General features: G+C 44.2%; 2 protein-coding genes across 12 annotated transcripts in view; both read right to left on the bottom strand.

Moving 5' to 3' along the window:
- Positions 1-15,575, bottom strand: part of CDK5RAP2 (CDK5 regulatory subunit associated protein 2) — a 225,812-nt gene extending 210,237 nt beyond the window's left edge. For 3 of the 11 annotated variants that reach the window (XM_064291536.1, XM_064291535.1, XM_064291537.1), the window contains exons 1-2: positions 15,308-15,575; positions 3,703-3,770 (exon numbers count right to left, since the gene is read on the bottom strand). In XM_064291536.1, the coding sequence (XP_064147606.1) occupies positions 3,703-3,770; positions 15,308-15,363 (124 nt within the window). In that variant the 5' untranslated portion in view covers positions 15,364-15,575. Of the gene's footprint in view, positions 1-3,702; positions 3,771-8,014; positions 8,134-15,307 lie in introns of all 11 variants that reach the window. The other 8 variants (XM_064291534.1, XM_064291544.1, XM_064291532.1 and 5 more) reach the window with 7 other exon arrangements.
- Positions 8,141-15,300, bottom strand: LOC111749835 (SNRPN upstream reading frame protein-like). Its single transcript, XM_064291545.1, has one exon. It carries the CDS (start codon positions 8,468-8,470, stop codon positions 8,255-8,257), a length of 216 nt encoding a protein of 71 aa, XP_064147615.1. The 5' UTR covers positions 8,471-15,300; the 3' UTR covers positions 8,141-8,254.
- Positions 15,576-19,431: the final 3,856 nt, after the last annotated feature.

Genomic DNA, 19,431 nt, shown 5'->3' with positions numbered 1-19,431 from the left:
CAGAAGGATCCTGATCAAAAGGGGGAGAATGCAGAACAGAATTTCAAATTCTCATGGGCTCCAGACTTTCTGGAGCTATGGAGGCTGAAGGAAGGCCTGAAACTACTGCCCTGGGATAATTTTTAAGCCTTGAACCAAAAATACACCCTGAAGTCTTCTTAAAACCAAACAGTAGTTAAGCTTAACTAGTAGAGAATGTCTGCCTTGAGCATTATGCTCTTTTAAGAACAATCTACATGGGATCAAATTGACAACAGCAACTGGAAAGATTAGATAGGAAACTTACGGGGCAGTGAGTTTATGTTAATGGAGGAGGAACAACATGGAAAAGAAGGATAAGGATGGCTGCACAACTCAAAAAACGTAATCACTGAATTGTACATATAGAAAGAGTTCAACTGGTGCATGTTTTGCTGTGTATGTTCTCAGCAACAACAAAATAAATAAAATTTAAAAGAAACAGGAGATGAGCACCAGGCAGGTGAGGGAGGCAAAAGGAAGAGCAAACAGCCTATGCAGAGGGTAAATGGGTATGGTGTTCAGAAACCATTCACCTGAAAGCATGTAAGTATTGCCTGTGGGAAAAAGGCTCAAGAGGTGGAGAAGGGCAGACTGGGAAGAGCCCTGTGCACCAGGATAAGGGTACACAGGTTTGTTTTCCCTTTCCTCAAACAGGCCATGCTATGTTACTTCTGTCTGAGATGCTCATCCCCTTCTATCCCCCTAGCTATGTCCTATTCATTCTTCAAGACTCAGCTCCAATATCAGTTTTCAGGAAACTCTTACCTGGCCCACCTCCTTCATATCACTCTTCAACAAATGTGCACTGAGTAAATTCAAAGGACGGCTCAAGAAGGCAAAGTAAAGTATCATAACGAAACATGCAAAGACCTGGAGTTAGAAAACCAAAAGGGAAGAACAAGCTCAGCATTTCTCAAGCTGAAAGAACCGAAGAAGAAATCCAAGTCTCCAGTTGCGATACTGAAGGATTCTACAGGGAAAATACTGAACGACACAGGAAGCATCAAAAGAAGATAGAAGGAATACACACAGTCAGTGTACCAAAGAGAAGTGTCCGACATTCAGCCATTTCAGGAAGTAGCATATGACCAAGAGCCAATGGTACTGAAGGAAGAGGTCCAAGCTGCACTGAAGGCATTGGTGAAAAACAAGGCTCCAGGAATTGACAGAATATCAATTGAGATGCTTCAAAAGATGAAGCACTGGAGGTGCTCACTCAACTATGTCAAGAAATTTGGAAGACAGCTTCCTAGCCAACCAACTGGAAGAGATCAATATTTGTGCCCATTTCAAAGAAAGGTGATCCAACAGAAGGTGGAAATTATCGAACACTAGCACTAATATCATACACAAGTAAGATTTTGCTGAAGATCATTCAAAAGCAGTTGCAGCAGTAAATCAACAGGGAACTGCCAAAAGTTCAAGCCAGATTCAGAAGTGGATATGGAACAAGAGATAGCACTGCTAATACCAGACAGATCTTGGCTAAAAGCAGAGAATGCCAGAAAGATGTTTACCTATGTTTTATTGACTATGTAAAGGCATTCGATTATGTGGATCATAACAAATTACGGATAACATCGCGAACAATGGGAATTCCAGAACACTTCACTGTGCTCTTGAGGAACCTGTACATAGACCAGGAGGCAGTTGTTCAAACAGGAAAAGGGATACTGCACGGTTTAAAGCCAAGAAAGGTGTGCATCAGGGTTGTATTCTTGTACCACATATTCAATCCTCATGCTGAACGACTAATCTGAGAAGCTGGACTCTATGAAGAACACAGCAACAGAACTGGAGGAAGACTCCTTAACAACCTGCGATATGCATATGACAATCTTGCTTGCAGAAAGTGAAGAGGACTTGAAGCACTTACTGATGAAGATCAAAAACTACAGCCTTCAGTATGGATTACACCTCAACAAAAAGAAAATAAAAATCCTCACAACTGGACCAATAAGCTATATCATGATAAATAAAGACTGAAGTTGTCAAGGATTTCATTTTACTTGGATCCACAATCAACACCCATGACAGCAGTGGTCAGGAAATCAAAAGACACATTGCACTGGGCAAATCTGCTGCAAAAGACCTCTTTTAAGTGTTAAAAAGCAAAGATGTCACTTTGAGGACTAAGGTGTGCCCGACCCAAACAATGGTATTTTCAACTGCCTCATATGCATATGAGCGCTGGACAATGAATAAGGAAGACCAAAGAAGCAACTGATGCCTTTGATTTATGGTGTTGGCAAAGAATACCGAATATACTATGGACTGCCAGAAAAACAAATCTATCTTGGAAGTACAGCCAGAATGCTCCTGAGAAGCAAGAATAGAGAAACTTTGTCTCACGTACTTTGGATGTGTTTGTTGTCGGGGGGATCAGTTCCTGGAGAAGGACCTCATGCTTGGTAAAGCAGAGGGTGAGCAACGAGATGGACTGACACAGTGGCTGCAACAACGGGCTCAATGGGCTCAAGCATAACGATGATTGCAAGGATGGTACAGGAATGGGCAGTGTTTCATTCTGTTGTACACAGGGTCACTATGAGTCAGAACTGACTCGACAGCACCTAACAACACAACAAGATCTCCCTCTTACTCCCTCTAACACCTTATATTTTTTCACTCATTACATTGATCGTTTCACTCATCCTAATAATTTTTTGCTTAATTGTCTTCTTTGCTAGACGGTAAGCCTTGACAGGAGTCCAGCCTATCATGTTCAAGGTTAAATCCCCAGTGCTTAGCCCAGAGCTTGACATAAAGCAGATGTTCACCAGTATTTAAATTAAGGAGTAGGCTTGTCTCCTTACTTTTTAACTGCCTGTCAGCAGGAAAAACAGAAACGAGGCTTGTTGGATTCTGAAGGAAAACCTGAAGGTGGCCTGTAAGTTATGGTGTTCTCAAGAAATAAGCCTTGTGACACTTACCCTGCCTGCTCTAAAAACTTCTTTCTTTTGCACATATCTTATCACTTTGAAGAAGGGAAAAAAAAACACAAGTCAAAATATCTCTGAGATATTTCAACAAGGCAAATTATTACCACTTCCCACAGAGACATTTAGGATAGCATTCACTTTTTCAAAAACAAAAACTATGACAAATGCTTAGCAAAACCCAACTGCCAAGCAGAAAGTCTCCTCATAATCCAGGTTAAACACAATACACTGTTTATTTACTCAGCACTGTCTCCTGTGGTCTAACCAGCTATTTGTCTCCAAAGAGCAGGCCCATGTAGGAATGCTGGGCCTCAGCCGGCAGATGGAATGCGGCAGCCTGCCAGGAAGGCCTTGGCGCACTAAGTCCAGAGGGCAGATCTCCTGGGCCTCCAGCCACTCGGCAGTGGAGACCACCAGAACTTCCGTGCATGACCTAGTCACAAATTCAACATCTAGCCTCCATACAGTCCTTCAGTTCAGCAATCCCTATAAGCTGAATCCTTATAACCTCGGTAGCAAGAAATTAAACTCATGAAGGATTGTCTAAAGGACACCAATTCCTTTAGTCCAGTTTTTATGAAAGGGTAGAAAGCAATGAGTACATACATAAAACCTACATGTGCTAGGCTAACCTCTGACCCCAGATATGAAAGCCAAGTCCCAAGCTTCAAGGCACTCATGGTCTAGCGTCTACTTTCCTTGCTCCTTTGCAAGCGAATGTCCTGCTTTGTGTACTTACCACCATTTCCCAAACCAGCATTGGGGGTGATGCCATCCAGGTCATCTGGTAAATTGGGAACAAGGCCACTAGGAGAGAACATGTGCAATAAGAGGTGAGCTAGTGTTTGAACAACAGATACTGTTAAAACTGCCTGAACACCACATGACAATCAGGCCATGGCCAATGAGGGACACACATGTGAACCCATCTGGGAGGCATGCAGTGCAGAAGTTAAGAACTCAGGCTTTGAGGTTCAATTTTGGCTTTGGAGCTGAGTTCCAGCTCTAACACTCAGTAGCTGAGTGACCTTCAGCAGGATCATTTATTTGTTCATACCCCAAATGTTCTATGTAACAAATATGTGCTAAGTGCAGAGGCACTGTGCCATGTACAAGTTAATTATGTTTCTGAGTCACACTTTCTTTATCTGTTACATGAGGATATCATCTTCTACCTATAAGACTGGAGTAGCACGAACGGTTAAGTGCTCAGCTACTAGCCAAAAGGTTGGTGGTTCAAACCCACCCAAAGGCACCTCAAAAGACAGGCCTGGTGATCTGCTTCCAAAAGGTCACAGTCTTGATATGCACACATTGGGTCGCCATGAGTCAGAATCAACTCGATGGCAACTAACAAAAACAACCTGCAAAAATTAAATGAGTTAATGTATATAAACATTTGGCACATAATAAGCACTTGATAAATGGTATCTATTGTTTTGTCATTATCATCATTATTATGCCAATCACAACCAATAGTTAAGCTTCTGGGAATCAGGTGCCAATTCAGATGCTTTAAGAACGACAAAGAAAAACAAAGGATTCACTGATCCAAGAAGTTGTACAGGGTGGAGTCTATAAATAGGTTCAGTGAGGATCTGGGGACAGTGAAAGACAATTAAACCCCATAATTGGAAGTACAGTTTGACACAAAGACACTATCTTGGATTCTATTCTAAGCTCTACCATGTACTGTACCATCATAGACAAGTTATTTCACCTCTCCAAGACTCACTTCCTTCATCCGTAAAAGGAGAACAATAGCTATTTCATAGAACAATTGGGGATCAAACACAAGTGCCCAACAAGGTACCTAGCATGCTGTGGTTACTCCACAAATGGGAGCAAAATACCAGTCACCTTGAAACATATACTGCTTTATAATTTATAAAAGACTTAGTGTCATTAGAACATTAGAACATGGGCCTGAGGGCCCATGTGATTTTCAAAGGAAGGCTCTAAGGCCCACACAATATTAGTAACTTAGCCCAGATTACATGGCACTTAAGTACAGAACCAAATGTCTAACCCCCAATAATTCTTCCATTGCCCCAAGCTATAAACTAAGAGTTGATGAAAGCCAAGCTTGGCTTCTTGGCAATCTGCTCTTTCCACGCTTCAAAATATGAATTCATTCTGTTCCTGAGACAATTCTGCCTGATCACTGAACTCTGGAATCGGAATAGTCCTTCAAGATCAGGACTAAGCAAAAAATTGGAAGTTTATCATCAAATTCTAACACCAGGAGATTAATTACATAAAATGTGCCTGCTATAAAGTTAACTGAAAAGCTTAAGTAGAACATGCCCAAAACTATCACAGGAAGGAGAAGCATAAACACTAACTCAAATCTTTCTAGGAACCAGGTAGGCTATAAATACATAACAAAACAAAGAATATTGAAAGACTAAAAACCATCTTCTGTGGGGAAATGGAGATGTTTTCCTTTTTAATTTTATATTACTCAATTTTTTGACAAAAATCTGACAGTCCACTTTCTAAACTGAATTTTAAAAATTAAGATCAAGTTTAACCACCACCTTTTACAAATGGTGGTCCAAGGCCCAAAGTCACAAACCAGGTTATTGGCAAACCTTAGCCCAAATGAGGTCTCTATATTCCCAGTCTGGGGCTCTCTCCACCACAACTGCTAAATTACTCCCACTGGCTGAAATGGCCAATCAACAACTCACACCAAGATCAATCATGACTGACTACCTGGCAGGCGAAGCCAAAGAATTTGTCTTAGACAAACTTCCAATAGTAAAATACCAAAGTCTGAAAAATGACATTTGACATCCCAACTCTTAGAAGACACCACCATGTAATGCAGAAGTTCCTGTATGGTTCCTGCCAAATTTCCGCCTGGGCTTAACCCACCACTTTAAAATGCCATCAATCTTAGTCATTTCATCCTCTAGGCAGTTCTAACTATACCTTTTGGCCACAAGAGGCTACCTCCTCCTGTTCTGACCATTCACTCTCAGCCTTAGAACTAAGGCTAAGGTTTCATGGAGCTTCACTAAAATTCAAAACAATGGAAGCGAAGAAAGAGGGCTCAGACAAGATTTTAACGTTGTACAGATGGGAAGCCTGAGGCCCAGAGAGAGGAAGGAAACACAAAGGGTTAGTGGCAAGGCTAAGGCCAAAATCCAGGTCTCTCAGAGCCGTTTTCACTTGCTGGCCCTGTGTCTGGGCTGCCCAAAACTCCTAAATGAAAGTGGCACATAGTACAGCGATTTTCTTGTGTGCAGAATAAAGCACAATAACAAACCTACCCTATACAGAGTACGCACAGTCCACAATCACCATACTCGTGACAGTACATGCAGTCTCTCACCACAGCCCTTCTGAAGTAGATGGTACTTTAAAATATTCCCAGTTTTTAAAATGAGGAAACAGAGGTCCAGAAAAGCTAATAAGCTATATATAAAAAAAAAAAGCTGGCCTTATTTCAAACGTTACACTCTTAACCTCTACACCATCCTGGTACCCCTAACGCCTTCCTCAAAGAGGACTCAATGAACTGAGGCAGAGAACAGTGCATGGTCACTGCAGCAAATCTTTGTGGAACTGGAACATCTGTTGAGTGAATGAATGGACCTTCACCTGGGCTGCACCACCCCTTCTCTTATCTTGCTCTACTGCTACCCAAAAAGAGTAATCTCCTTCTGTGCCTATACACGGCAGTAAAAATTGTCCATTCATACCACAAGTCCCAAGGACTAAGCATTTCATTTACAAAGTGATACAAGAGCCATGGATGGGAACAGGCATAACATTCAGAACACAATTACACCAACAACTACACTTTTGTTTATCATTAACAATTCATTTTTCATTCTGTTATTTATTCTGAGTTAGAGAAGAAATACAAAAATGTGACTTAAATTTAATAAGTCAGAAAATACAGATAAGCCTAAGGTTCTCCTCACTCCCATCTTTGTCCCCTCCTAAGAGATAGCCATTGTTGTCAACATGATGTGTATCCATCCAGGCCTTTCTCTATGTACTTACATACATAAAAATGTAAGTGCAATCAAATGGTATATACTCTTCTATAACATCTTTTCCCCATTTATCAATGTGACCTAGAGATGTTTCCATGTCAGTACAAATAGATTTACCTCGTGCTTTTAACTCCTACAAAACATTCTACAGCAATGTTTTTTAAACTTTATTAATCAGGGCATATAGAAGGAAATACAGTATTGTCCTTAATTCTTGAAATATTTTCTATTCCTTTTTTTTTTTCTTTTTTGCAGTTTAATTATGTATGCATTTACTACCAGCTAACATTAATGCAGCAAAAAGGGCACAAAAAGTTCACAAATACCCTACACAGTTTTACAAGACGTATTGCAGGAAAAAAGTGCCTAAGATGGATCGACAGTATCCTAGGGTCTTGGCAGACACATTCCTGGGGAAGGTAGACCTCTAATTCCTGGTAGAAGGGGTCTCATTCCTGGAGGGGACATGCCTACTGGGGTCCCTCGAGCAGAAGGGAGCCCAATCAGCAGCCCCATGGCTGATCTTATACCAGGTGGAAGAGCCATAATGCCTGGAGACAGGGTTGCTCTGCCCACAGGTAGGGATGGGGTTCCCTACCTGGTGGGTACTGCGCTTGGGCTCCAGTAATGCTAGCAGCAGCAGCAACTAGGCAGCTGCTATGGTGCCTCTTCCCTGGGGCGATATTACCTCTTGGGATGGCCCCCCAACCCCTCTGACAGTCCCAGCTAATTGACCAGGAGCCGGGGGAACTGGGACACCAGCTGGTACCCCTCTACCAGCTGACCTGCCAACTCCAGGGCCTCCTGCAACTCTAGCAAGTGGAACTCAGGTAAAGCAGTATCTTTGTGGGGGTACTCCCACAAAAGTCATGGAAACCATGTTCTTCCCACACAGCAACACCAGACCCAAAACCCGCTTTTCTTCACATTCTGGCTGCTTCACATTCTTTGGCTTGATCTTCCTGAACTCATCACAATCACAGAGGGTCGAGCTCATATGCCTATCAAAAGCCTTAAAGGTACCAATGCAGATTCACCCACCTTGCAGGATACATCTCACTCTACAGTCAATGCACTGCTCTTGCCCACGGTCATGACTGCTGTTCCACCAAATCCAACGTCTTCAGTCAGTTTCTAGATCCTTAAGACCTAAGGGAAGGCTACAGATAAAGGTATGAAGCAGGTGCTCCTAAAAACAATGCAAGCTGGGCAGACGCTTCAAACAATAGCTAGAGCCTGGTTTTCTGTTGCAATCAGCTTCCTCAATGTTCCAATGCAGCTTTAACCGCCTCTTGGGGTCTCCGCCAAGAATGCCTGTCTCAGTTGTACCTGGAAATCCATCACAGGCACTTGCTGCTCCAGGGATTGCCTTGGGTACAACTGCCACTCTTGGTTGCTCAGCGAGGCTGTCCTTCTACATTTGGCTTTGACTACCACCTCTGGCTCCTGCTGCTCTGTAGTCTTTCTCAGATGTAAGCAGTCCCTGGCCTGCTCCATGTCACCACTGGCTGCTCCTCATGCTGACACGTGAGGCATCTCCTGCGGCTGCTCAGCTCTGCACTCAACCAGCTGCCGCAGAGCCTGGTAAATCCTTTTTTGGTTGCAACCCACTAAATTGAATTTCATGAACCATTAATAGGTCACACTCTGAAAGATACTTTCTAAACAATGTTTTTTTTACCAATTCCCCAACTGATATCATCATCTTGTTATCCTTTTTTTTCCCCTTTTACAAACAGTGTTGCATGAATATCTTTATGTATGTCTCCTGCACACGTATGACAATTTTTCTAGGATAAATAACAAGAAATGGAACTAATGATTCAAAACACATTCACATTTTTTAAATAGATGTTATGGGTTGAACCGTGTCCCCCAAAAAGATATGTTAAGGTCCTAACTCCCAGTACCTGACCTTATTTAGAAACAGGGTCTTTGCAGATATAATTTGTTAATAAGAGATCACAGTTCAATACGACTGATGTTCTTATAAGGAGCCCTGGTAGTGCAGTGGTTAAGCACTCTTCTGCTAACCAAAAAATTGGTGATTCAAACCCACCAGCCGCTCCACAGGAGAAAGATGTGGGAACGTACAACGGTACAGCCACTTAGGAAAAGAGCTTGGCAGTTCCTCAAAATGTTAAACACAGACTTACCATGTGACCCAGCAAAAAAAAAAGTTGAATGACTATTCATAGCAACGTTATTCACAATAGCTAAAAGTAAAAACAACCCAAATGCCCATCAATTGATGACTGAATAAACAAAATGTGGTACATCTGTAAAAATGGAAAAAATGGAATGGGGGCGGCAGACCTCCTCCTCTAACTTCACGAGGGGAGAATCAAGATCAGCCTCAGCCCAAGGCTGATTCCTATGAGCTGGAGGTCAGACATACCTTCTCTCTCCAATCTCTTTACCAATTTTGACACCAGCAGTCCCCCCCACGGCACTTTCTACTTCTCTGCTAGGTTTGATAACTCACAGACAATACTCACGATTATGGGGTTTATTATTATTATGGAAGTAACAGGTTATAACTCGGGATCACAACCAGGAAGCATGCAGGCAGTCTCCCTTTTTCAGTGCGGGACAGCTCTATCAGCACCTCTCGGCCATACAGGGCTCCTCTTGGCCCCCTAGGGACATGCCCCTTGCGGCCCCCTGAGGACAGGGTCCTCTCAACCCCGAGGGCAGGCTCCTTCTGGCCCCCTAGGGACCGGCTCCTTTCAGCCCCCTCAGGACAGGCTCCTGTCAACCCCCTCATGGCAGGCCTCCTTTCTCAGCCTTCAGCCCCCACTTGGGTCTAGCCTCTGTCCTGCTCTGTCAAGTGTTATAAAGCTCTTTAGCTCCCCCAGTAAGCGCCCAGAGGCACCCCACTCCATCAGAAAGCCTTCTGCCTGAAAGTGCTCAGCTCTCTTGCTCCATGGGTCAGTGAGCCTAGCTCCATCAATAAGTGCCCTGAGGCACCCCACTCCACCAGGAAGCCTCCTGCCTAAAGGCGCTCAGCTCTTTTGCTCCATTGGTCAGCCTATTCATTGTAGCCACCTTGCTCCAAATGCTGGGAAGCCCACCATGCTGTCTCTTGCCAGTCCCCTGGCTCTGCTGCTGCCATTTCTCTGTCACACTTGCTGTGCTTCTCGCCATCTCACACCTTCTTCAGTGTTACAGCTCTATCTCCTAGGCCTAGGAGGTTCTAAGCACAGAGACTCTGGGTCCAAAGGAAATGCTCCATTCCTGGCTCTTCTTTCTTGATGATATGAGGTGCGCCTCTGCTCTGGGATTTGCTCGTTTTTAAGTCTAGCAGGATGGCAAAACTGATCAACCCCCTCGTTAGGGTTCCATACACCTTATTTGCACTGTCCCACCCCCACAGGGGTCCCATGAACCTTATTTGCATTATTAGTAATGCTGTCCAATCCTCTTGGTGGGCCACAAGCACCTCATTTGTACGGTCCCACCCAATCATTTCTGGAGTCACAAGACCATGCATGGCCAAAAGGGCCATAGTAAGTAATTCACTGTATGTAATATCCATGCAATAGAATACTATTTGGCAATAAAAAGGAATGAAGTACTGAAACATTTACAACATAGATGAATCTCACAAAAGACCACATATTGTAATGTATCACTTACATGAAATGTCCAGCATAGGCAAATCTATAGAGGCAGAAAGTAGGTTAACGGTTGCCTAAGACTGAGGTGAGGGGGCAAGTGGGTGAATGGAGAATGAATGCTAATGGATAAGGGGTTTCTTTTTGGAATGATGAAAATGTTCTAAAACTAGACTACAGTGATGACTGCACAACTCCGTAAATATACTAAAAACCACTGAATAGTATAAATGAACTTTAAGTAAACTTTATGACATGTAAATTATAGCCCCGTAAAACTGTTAATTTTTTTTTAAGCTGTTAAAAAAAAAAAAGGCATAGGCACATTTTTAATGTTAATAGATACTGCCAAATTGTGGTCCAGAAAGACTGTACCAGTTTATACTGTGTGTGTGCACTTTCTGACAGTGAAGCGATTATAACCCAGCATTTCACTGTTAAAGATGGAGTCTACGTTTACTATCTGTTCAAACATCACTGAGCAAAACTGACTCATTCAACAAATATTGGTTGAGCCTCTACTACATGCCAGAAATGGTTCTAGGTGCTAAAGGTACAACAGGGAACAAGCTGGACACTCACCACCCTGAGCTTACACTGGTGATAGGAGCTCTCTCCTCAAACCTCACAGCTTAGGGGTACCCCCAATCCAAGGTCAGCCCCCACCACCATCAGCCTTCACCAGACATTCCATTCTCTTTCCCAGCCTCCTTCTACAAAAGTCCACAAATGCACTCTTTGCCTGAGAAAGTACAAACCGTGCTTACAGGAAAACATTTTCTTTTTGGTCTGTCACTAAGCAGACAGCAAATACTCAATGACCCCTTATTCTGTACTGGTCAGGCTGGAGGAACACATGAATGAACAAGCCTGGGCCCAGGCCTCAGGGAGCTCAGAGTTGGGCAGAGGCAGAGTCCTGGGCATGAAAACAAAGGGATGTACCCAGGGCTGTGGGCACAGAGGATTCTGTCCGGGAAACACTGTGACATGGTAATTAAAAAAAAAAAAAAAAAAACACTGCCATTGAATCGAACAGTATAATAAAAACAGCTAGCGTTTAATGCATATCCCAGTAAGTGTCAGGCACTTAATCTACACAATTTCACTTAATCCTCAGGGCCACCCCAGTAAGCGAGGTATTATTACAGATAAGAAACTGAGGCTCGGAAGGATGAAATAAGTTACTCAAAGCATCACATCTAGTGACTGGCAGAACCAGGATTCAGACCCAGTCAAAATCCTTCCACATCACCAGGCAGGACTTAATAATAAAGGGTCTTAGTCTGGGTGAGGTCCCATGACCTCAAGACCTGGGCTTAAATTTAACAAGCCCAGAGCTCTTTGGGTCACCCAAAGGCGATCAAGTTTAGACAGAATGATGCACACTGACCTAATGCAACAAATGTCTGAAGACAAACTGGATTCCAATTTAGTCTTCAAAACTGGGGCTAGAAACTACCAATCAGAAGGTACTCAGCTAAAAAAAAAAAAAAAAAAACCCATTGCCGTTGAGTCGATTCCAACTCATAGCGACCCTACAGGACAGGGTAGAACTGCCCCACAGGGTTTTCAAGGAGCTCCTGGTGGATTCAAACTGCCGACCTTTTGGTTAGCAGCTGTAGCTCTTAACCACTACACCACCAGAGTTTCCAGAAAGCAGCATATTAGAATAAAAAGAAGTGATTTTACTCGAGGGATTTTTCTCTTCCACTGTGATCACATAATGGAGATTCTGTCTCTCAGGACATTTCTGCCACTCCTTAAAGCTAGTTCACGTGTCACCCGCTCCATAAAATTCAACCAGAATCCTCAGTCAGGATAGGTTCCGAGAACTCACTGGAGGGCAGGACACAGTACTAAAAGCCAGCTTCAGAGTCATTAAGTTTGGGTTTGAGTCCTGGCTCGATCATGTACTTTTTGTCTGGTTCCAGAAAGCTCACCACTCTTAGCCTCAGTGTCCTCAACTGCAAAAGGGGGATTACACTGTCACCTCAAAGGAGCATTGTTTATTCGGTGATTCAACAAGCAGTTACTGAACCCCTATTACATGTATTAAAAAAAAAAAACCAGTGCCGTCGAGTCGATTCCAACTCATAGCAACCATATAGGACAGAGTAGAACTGCCCCATAGAGTTTCCAAGGAGTGCCTGGCGGATTCGAACTGCCAACCCTTTGGTTTGCAGCTGTAGCACTTAACCACTAAACCGCCATGGTTTATATAAAATGCAGTCCCTATTCTCAAACAGGTCACAGGATAATATAGGAGACGGGCCATTTAACAGTCGATAACTGTGCTGCCTAGTACAGGAGCCACCAGCAATATGTGGCCAATGAGCACTTGAGAAGTGGTTAGTCCAAACTGCAAAGTACTATAAGTGTAAAATACACACTGGATTTCAAAGACTTAGTAAGACAGAATGTAACATCTCATTAATAATTTTTTCTACTGATTTCAAGTTAGAATGATAATATATGTACATGTTGGGTTAAATAAAATATATTAAAATTAATGTTACTTGTTTCTTTTTTAATGTGGCTACTAGAAAACTTTAAGTTACATATATAGCTCACATATGTTTCCAGTGCATAGTGCTGGTCAGTAAAATTCCGTGAAGTAAATAAGGCCTGGGATAGGGTAAATTATGGGTGGGACTGCCTAAAAGAGTAGAAGGCCCAGGTGGGGATGGGGAAATGTCAATGAAGTCTTCCTGGCAACGACATCTAAACTGAGACCTGAAAAAAAACAGGCGTTGATAAGGCAAAAGGAAGAAGGAAGGACAATCCAGGCAGCAGGATCAGCAAGCACACAGGCCTAGCAGCAAGAAAGGAAAAGGCAAGATCATTCGTAACCAAGAGTTTGGCAGTGTGGGGAGAAGTCAGGGTAGGGAGAGTAAGCGTAGAGGAGGCTAGAGAGGAAGACAGGGCCAGATTATGAAACCCTTGGAAGCTGTATTAAAAAACTATACCCTCAGGGCAGAGAGTAGTCAGTGGGGGTCTGAAGCAGGGAAGTAAGAGATTAGTAAGAGACCCAGGAGTGTTTCCTGGGTCCTGCAACGGCGAGGAGAGAAGGGAGGGGAGGACATTTGCTGATCTGGGTCGCACACTGGGCTAGGCCCCTTCATACTCATTTTAATCTTTATACCAACCCTGGGATTTATACCAGCCCATCTTACAGATGATGAAAACTGAGGCTCACAGAGTGCAAATGCCCTGCCCAAGGTCCCAGGGCTGTTAAGTGGCAGAACTAGGATTGAAATCCAGACTACTTTGGGTCCCAAAGCCGAAGTACTTGACCAGCAGCACCGTCTTGAGAAGAGTTGTCTGAGAGAGTGATAATGGACTTTACCTTAAGGGCAATGAGAAGGACTAACAAGCATAAAGCAGCAGACTGTCAAAAGCAGATTTACATTTTTAAGAGTTTTTAGGCTATAATATAAAGGACTATTGGAGGTGTGAAGGAGGCCTCAACAATCCAGGTGACAGGCAATACCCCAATATGCTGGGGTAGTTACAGTAAGATAGAGAATAAAAAACTACCAAAAGGATGAAATCAGGTTGCAGCTGAAAAGGCCTTGCTCTGTGCCTGATATACAGTAGGCTCTCAACAAACAGCATAACCACTTTTCCAGGTTTGCCCAAGATAGGACCTGTTCACGCCTGCTGTCCCAGCATAAATATCAACAGTGCCCTTAGAAGCATCCTGGTTTGCACAATAAATTACATGGTCACCTTTCAATTAAGGCCTGCTAACTAAAAGCAGCAGCCTGTTCCTCGCAGAGCTGAAGAAACACTGAAGGTTCTTACTCAGGTTCTCGTCCATTTCCTTCTACCCATTCTCCAATCAGGAGCCTGAGACCTGATGCAGTTCAGAGCTGTCAGGCCTTCCTACCAGAAGGTGAGACCCATGGCTCCAGCAACAACGTGGACTCCAAAAGCCTCTTGGGCCAGGTCCATTGGGAGGCCAGTCTTGGCCATTATTCCCCAAATTGTGTTATTATTAACGATAATAACGGCACCACACGATCACTTTTTAAGCACTAATTATGTGCCAGGCACTAGACTTGTCAAGCAAACTGCAGGGCAGGCATCATCTCTTTTAATCCTCACAGCAATCCTGTTAGGTGGATATTACTACTATCCCCATTTTACAGATGGGAAAGCAGATTACTGGCACTTTACCAAGGTTACACCGCTAGTCAGTTTGGATTTGCGCTGGATTTGAATCCAATTCTGCCCAACTCCAGTTCAGTCTCTCAACCACTGCACTCCACTGCCTCAATCTTGGGTGGCCACTATAACGCCCTATGCACAAAGACTGGACGTATCGATTACACTCCCCATAATGAAAGCAAACTCCCACACCAGAATGAACCATCAAGTCCCTTCAAGGTCCCTGCTGAGGGCGCCACATCCCCCAACCAGCCCCTACTAACGGCCCCCTCCTCCTGCTCTTTCAGAAAACCCCTTACTGGTGCCTCACAGCCTCCTCAAATTAAGACCCTGAAATACTAGAGGTAGCTGTGGTCGGGACCCTCACACACAGTGTCAGCTGGTGGGCCCCTCACAGAGATACCCTAAGGAACCCAAACCACACACGGCTTCTATCCGGAGATACTCAAACACCCCAAGAGCAAACCCCCAAGGCCGGGTTAGAGCAAACCCCCATCAGTTGGAAAACCAGCCCAGTTACCGCGAACCACCAGCGCCCGGGCCGCACCTGCAGCCGCTGAGAGTCCCGGGGAGAGTGACGTCCTCCTCCAACGCCGAGTCCATCACGGACACGGAGACGGTGGTGGCGTTGATGTCTCTAGTGGCGGCTTCACTGGTCCCCCCTCGTTGTCGCGCGACCCGCCCGAGTCCCCGAGGTCCCCGCCCTCTCCGACCCAGCTCTTGTTCGGATTCTGGCGGCGCCGCGGAATTCAAACCGCACCCGCCGCCATCATTCCCGGCTCTTCTTCCTACGGAAACAAGGCGGAGTCACCAGGGCGTGCACAGTGAAGCCAGCCGTCCGGAGCCAGAAGCCGGGCAAAGACGCGCAAGCAGGCGCCATCTTAACTAAGGGCAGAGCCTTCCACCACCACCACCACCACCACCACCACCCCCCGCCCCGTTTGGGCGAGTAAGGCTAGGCAGAGAGAGGCCAGCTGCCATTTTTTATGAGGGCAATCAGATCTATGCCAGCGCAGGCGCCATCTTTATTTAGGGCTCGAAGCTGCCCTTGATCCGTTAATTTAAGCGGGATATGCGAATACAGGGCCCTACTAACCCACAGGGTTCTGGACCTGGTACCCGAAGCCTTGAGGTGTGTGCATCCAAACGGCTTCTGCCTTGAGTTGAAACTCAAATAATCGGGTACTGCCTCGTGTTAGAAAAATCCTACATGTGGAATTCCAACTCAAACAGTAATTTGCAAGCTTAGTTTGAAGCAAATAAACTCATCCCTGTGAGCCAAATGGTTAGCTACACTCGCAATCCAATCCTTTACCTAGTGATCATTTGTTGCCTTTAGGGCTCAGACATGTCTAAGATCGGTTGACTGAGGCCCAGAGAGAGGAAATGACTTACCCAAAGTCATACACAGTAAGTTTGTCAGTTGGAACCAGATCCTCAGCTCCTACCAACTAAATCAGGGCTCTCCATAATCCCTTGCTGCCTCTCCTAAAGTACATAATAACCACTAAACACCTAGGTAATTTCGGTAATGGTTGTCCAGCGAAATTCCCGTCTCAGTGCTGCTACCTTCTTCTGCAGGCTGTTAAGAGAGTCCTGGATGAAAACCATTTGGAAAGATAGGTGAGTAGATGGACGGTGACTTTTCCTGTAACCATGAACAAGTCCCCTCTTGGCCCCAGTTTCCTCATTCTTCCATTTAAGTGTGACTTTCTAAAAGAGGCCTTCCCTGATCCTGTAATCAAAATCAGGTCCCTCTCTTGGATGTTCTTAGAAACCCATATTTTTCCTTTGTAGCACTTGCTATGTGTGTTTTTAATGTCTTCCTCTTCCACTAAACTGGAAGCTGCATGAGGGCAGGAACTGTATTCTGAATTGTTCACTGCTATATCCCCATCACCTAGTATTGTGCCTGCCACCTAGTAGGGGTTTTTAAATATATGTTAAGTGGATGAAGAGTCAATAAATCTGGAAAATGGGACTAACACCTATCCTTCAAGATTTTCATATGACCTGAGTATCTTTTGGAGGTCAGTCAGTGGTAATCCCACATTCATTCATTTTCTCTGTTTTCTCTCTCCTCTCTTCTCCCTCCTCTCCTTCCTCCTGCCTCCCTCTCTGTCTCTTGTTGAGGACAACAAGGCCCACAGTTCTGCACCTGATCTTTCCCAGGCCTTCAACCATGATCAGCAATAAGAAAACAAAAAACGGGTGGGCAGGAACTAGATGGCACAGCACTTATGCCCTGCCCCAGAGAAGGGGCAGTCCTTGAAGCCCTGGAACTGACACTCCTTTCCAGTGTTAATTTCAATGGATGAAATGAGTATTCCAAAAGGAGGGAAGCTGGAGTGTCAGGGTTCCTATCCTGGCTCTGCTATGGACTCTCTGTGATCTTTGGCAGACCACTTCTCTTGGGGCCTCGGTTTCCAACATCTTTAAAATGAGAAGGTTGGACTGGATGGGCCTCTCAGGACCTCACAGCTCTAGAGGTTATTTTTCTGTGTTTATTTCAAAGCTATTAACACAAAGCCTATTGGTGCCATGTTTAAGAGCTGGGCTGCTAACCGAAAGGTTGGTAGTTTGAATTCACCAGGCGCTCCTTGGAAACCCTATGGGGCAGTTCTACTCTGTCCTATAGGGTCACTATGAGTTGGAATCTACTCCACAGCAATGGGTTTTGTTTTTTTTTAATACAAGACTAGGAGCCAGTGGTGGTTCAGTGGTAGAATTCTCACCTTCCATATGGGAGACCCAGGTTCCATTCCCAGCCAGTACAGTACAGCTCGTGTGGAGCCACCACTTCTCTGTCAGTGGAGGTTTTGTGTATTGCTATGATGCTAAACAGGTTTTAGTGGAACATCCAGGCTAAGATGGACTAGAAAGAAAGGCCTGGAGATCTACTTTTAAAATGAACCAGTGAATCACCAGTGAAATTGCAATATAATTATTTTTAATAAATAAAATGTTTTTAAAAAATAGACAATAGATAAGTGGTAACTTTGGTGAAGGGTAAGATAGTACACAATACTGGGGAAGCCGGCACAACCTGTCCAAGGCAAGGTCTTGGAAGCTCCATAGACACACCCAAACTCCCTGAGGGACCGAATTGCTGGGCTGAGCACTGTGGGGACCATGGCCTGAGGGAACATCTAGCTCAACTGGCATAACATAGTTTATAAAGAAAATGTTCTACATTCTACTTTTTAAAAGCCTTTGAGTGGCCATACTCCACTGATCTCATCCCTTCGGGAGCAGGGAAGAATGAAGAAAACTAAAAACACAAGGGAAAGATTAGTCCAAAGGACTAATGGGCCACATCTACCACAGCCTCCACCAGACTGAGTCCAGTACAACTAGATGGTGCCCAGCTATCACCACTGACTGCTCTGCCAGGGATCACAATAGAGAGTCCTGGACAGAGCTGGAGAAAAATGTAGAACAAAATTCTAACTCAAAAAGAAAGACCAGACTTGCTGGCCTGACAGACTGGAGAAACCCTGAGAGTATGGTCCCCGCACACCCTTTCAGCTCAGGAATGAGGTCACTCCTGAGGTTCACCCTTCATCCAAAGATTGAACAGGCTCCTGGAACAAAACAAGACTAAAAGGGCGTCCCAGCACTGGAGAAGGGACTGGAAGGCAGGAGAGAACAGGAAAGCTGGTAATAAGGAACCCAGGGTTGAGAAGGGAGAGTGTTGACATGTCATGGGGTTGTTAACCAATGTCATACAACAAGGTAGTGTTTGATGAGAAACTAGTTTGTTCTGTAAACCTTCATCTAAAGTACAACAAAAAAAAAGGAAAAGAAATAAAGTAAATAAAATATTTTTTAAAAACCTATGGATCACCACTAAAACCACAATAAAATATTATTTAAAAAAATAAATAAGGTAAATAAAATTAAAAAAAAAAAAAAAAACACCCTATGGATCACAATGCTTTGATCTGCAGTCAATCATGAGGATGGCACAGGACCAGGCAGTGTTTTATTCCTTTGTGCACAGAGTCATCGTGAGGTAGGGGCCTACCTGGCAGCAGCTATATGAACCAACCCTATTCTGATGAGAGAGGCTGAGAATAATAATCATCAGTTCCCAAATGAAGGAACTAGCTTTTCACTTAGCAGATGAAAGCTTTTGAAAAAGGAAATAAGGAAGAGAACTCACGCATTTTGAGCATCTATGTGTCACTTACGCCAGGCATACCACATGTACCACCTCATTTAACCTCACAACAAAGCTCCAGAGTAGGTACTACTATTCTCCCCACTGTACCTACAGATGAGAAGACTGGGGCTCAAAGAGGTAAAAATAACTTGCTCCTGTAACAGAATGAGGGTTCTTGTCCTGTCCTATTAGCCAATCGAAATAAGACAGATGCCACACCACCAGTTGCAAGGGAAACAGAAGGTGGAAATTTATTGTCTGCACAGACAAGGAGCAATGCAGGGTCTAGTGATCATAAGGCCACATGTTCACTGTCTGAGGGGGTTGGGGAGTTTTTTATTTCCAATGGAGTCTGGGGGTTGGGGTTGGTGCCTGGAACTCTCTGCCCTTAGCCCTCCCACATCCCTATTTGGAGGTGGGGATGTTGAATCACATCAGTGATGTTCAGGTGCAAGGACAGATTGAGGTGCAAGGACAGATTGAGGACACAGCTCTTCAGGTCCTGT

The sequence above is a fragment of the Loxodonta africana genome, chromosome 9 (assembly GCF_030014295.1).
Source record: "Loxodonta africana isolate mLoxAfr1 chromosome 9, mLoxAfr1.hap2, whole genome shotgun sequence".
Lineage (NCBI taxonomy): Eukaryota > Metazoa > Chordata > Mammalia > Proboscidea > Elephantidae > Loxodonta > Loxodonta africana.
The sequence above is the reverse complement of the archived record's forward strand: the minus strand, read 5'-3'. Positions and strand labels throughout refer to the sequence as shown.

Excerpts from the sequence above, each read along its gene's own strand:
- LOC111749835 (XM_064291545.1), bottom strand. The coding sequence starts at position 8,470 with ATGGAGCAGGCCAGGGACTGCTTACATCTGAGAAAGACTACAGAGCAG.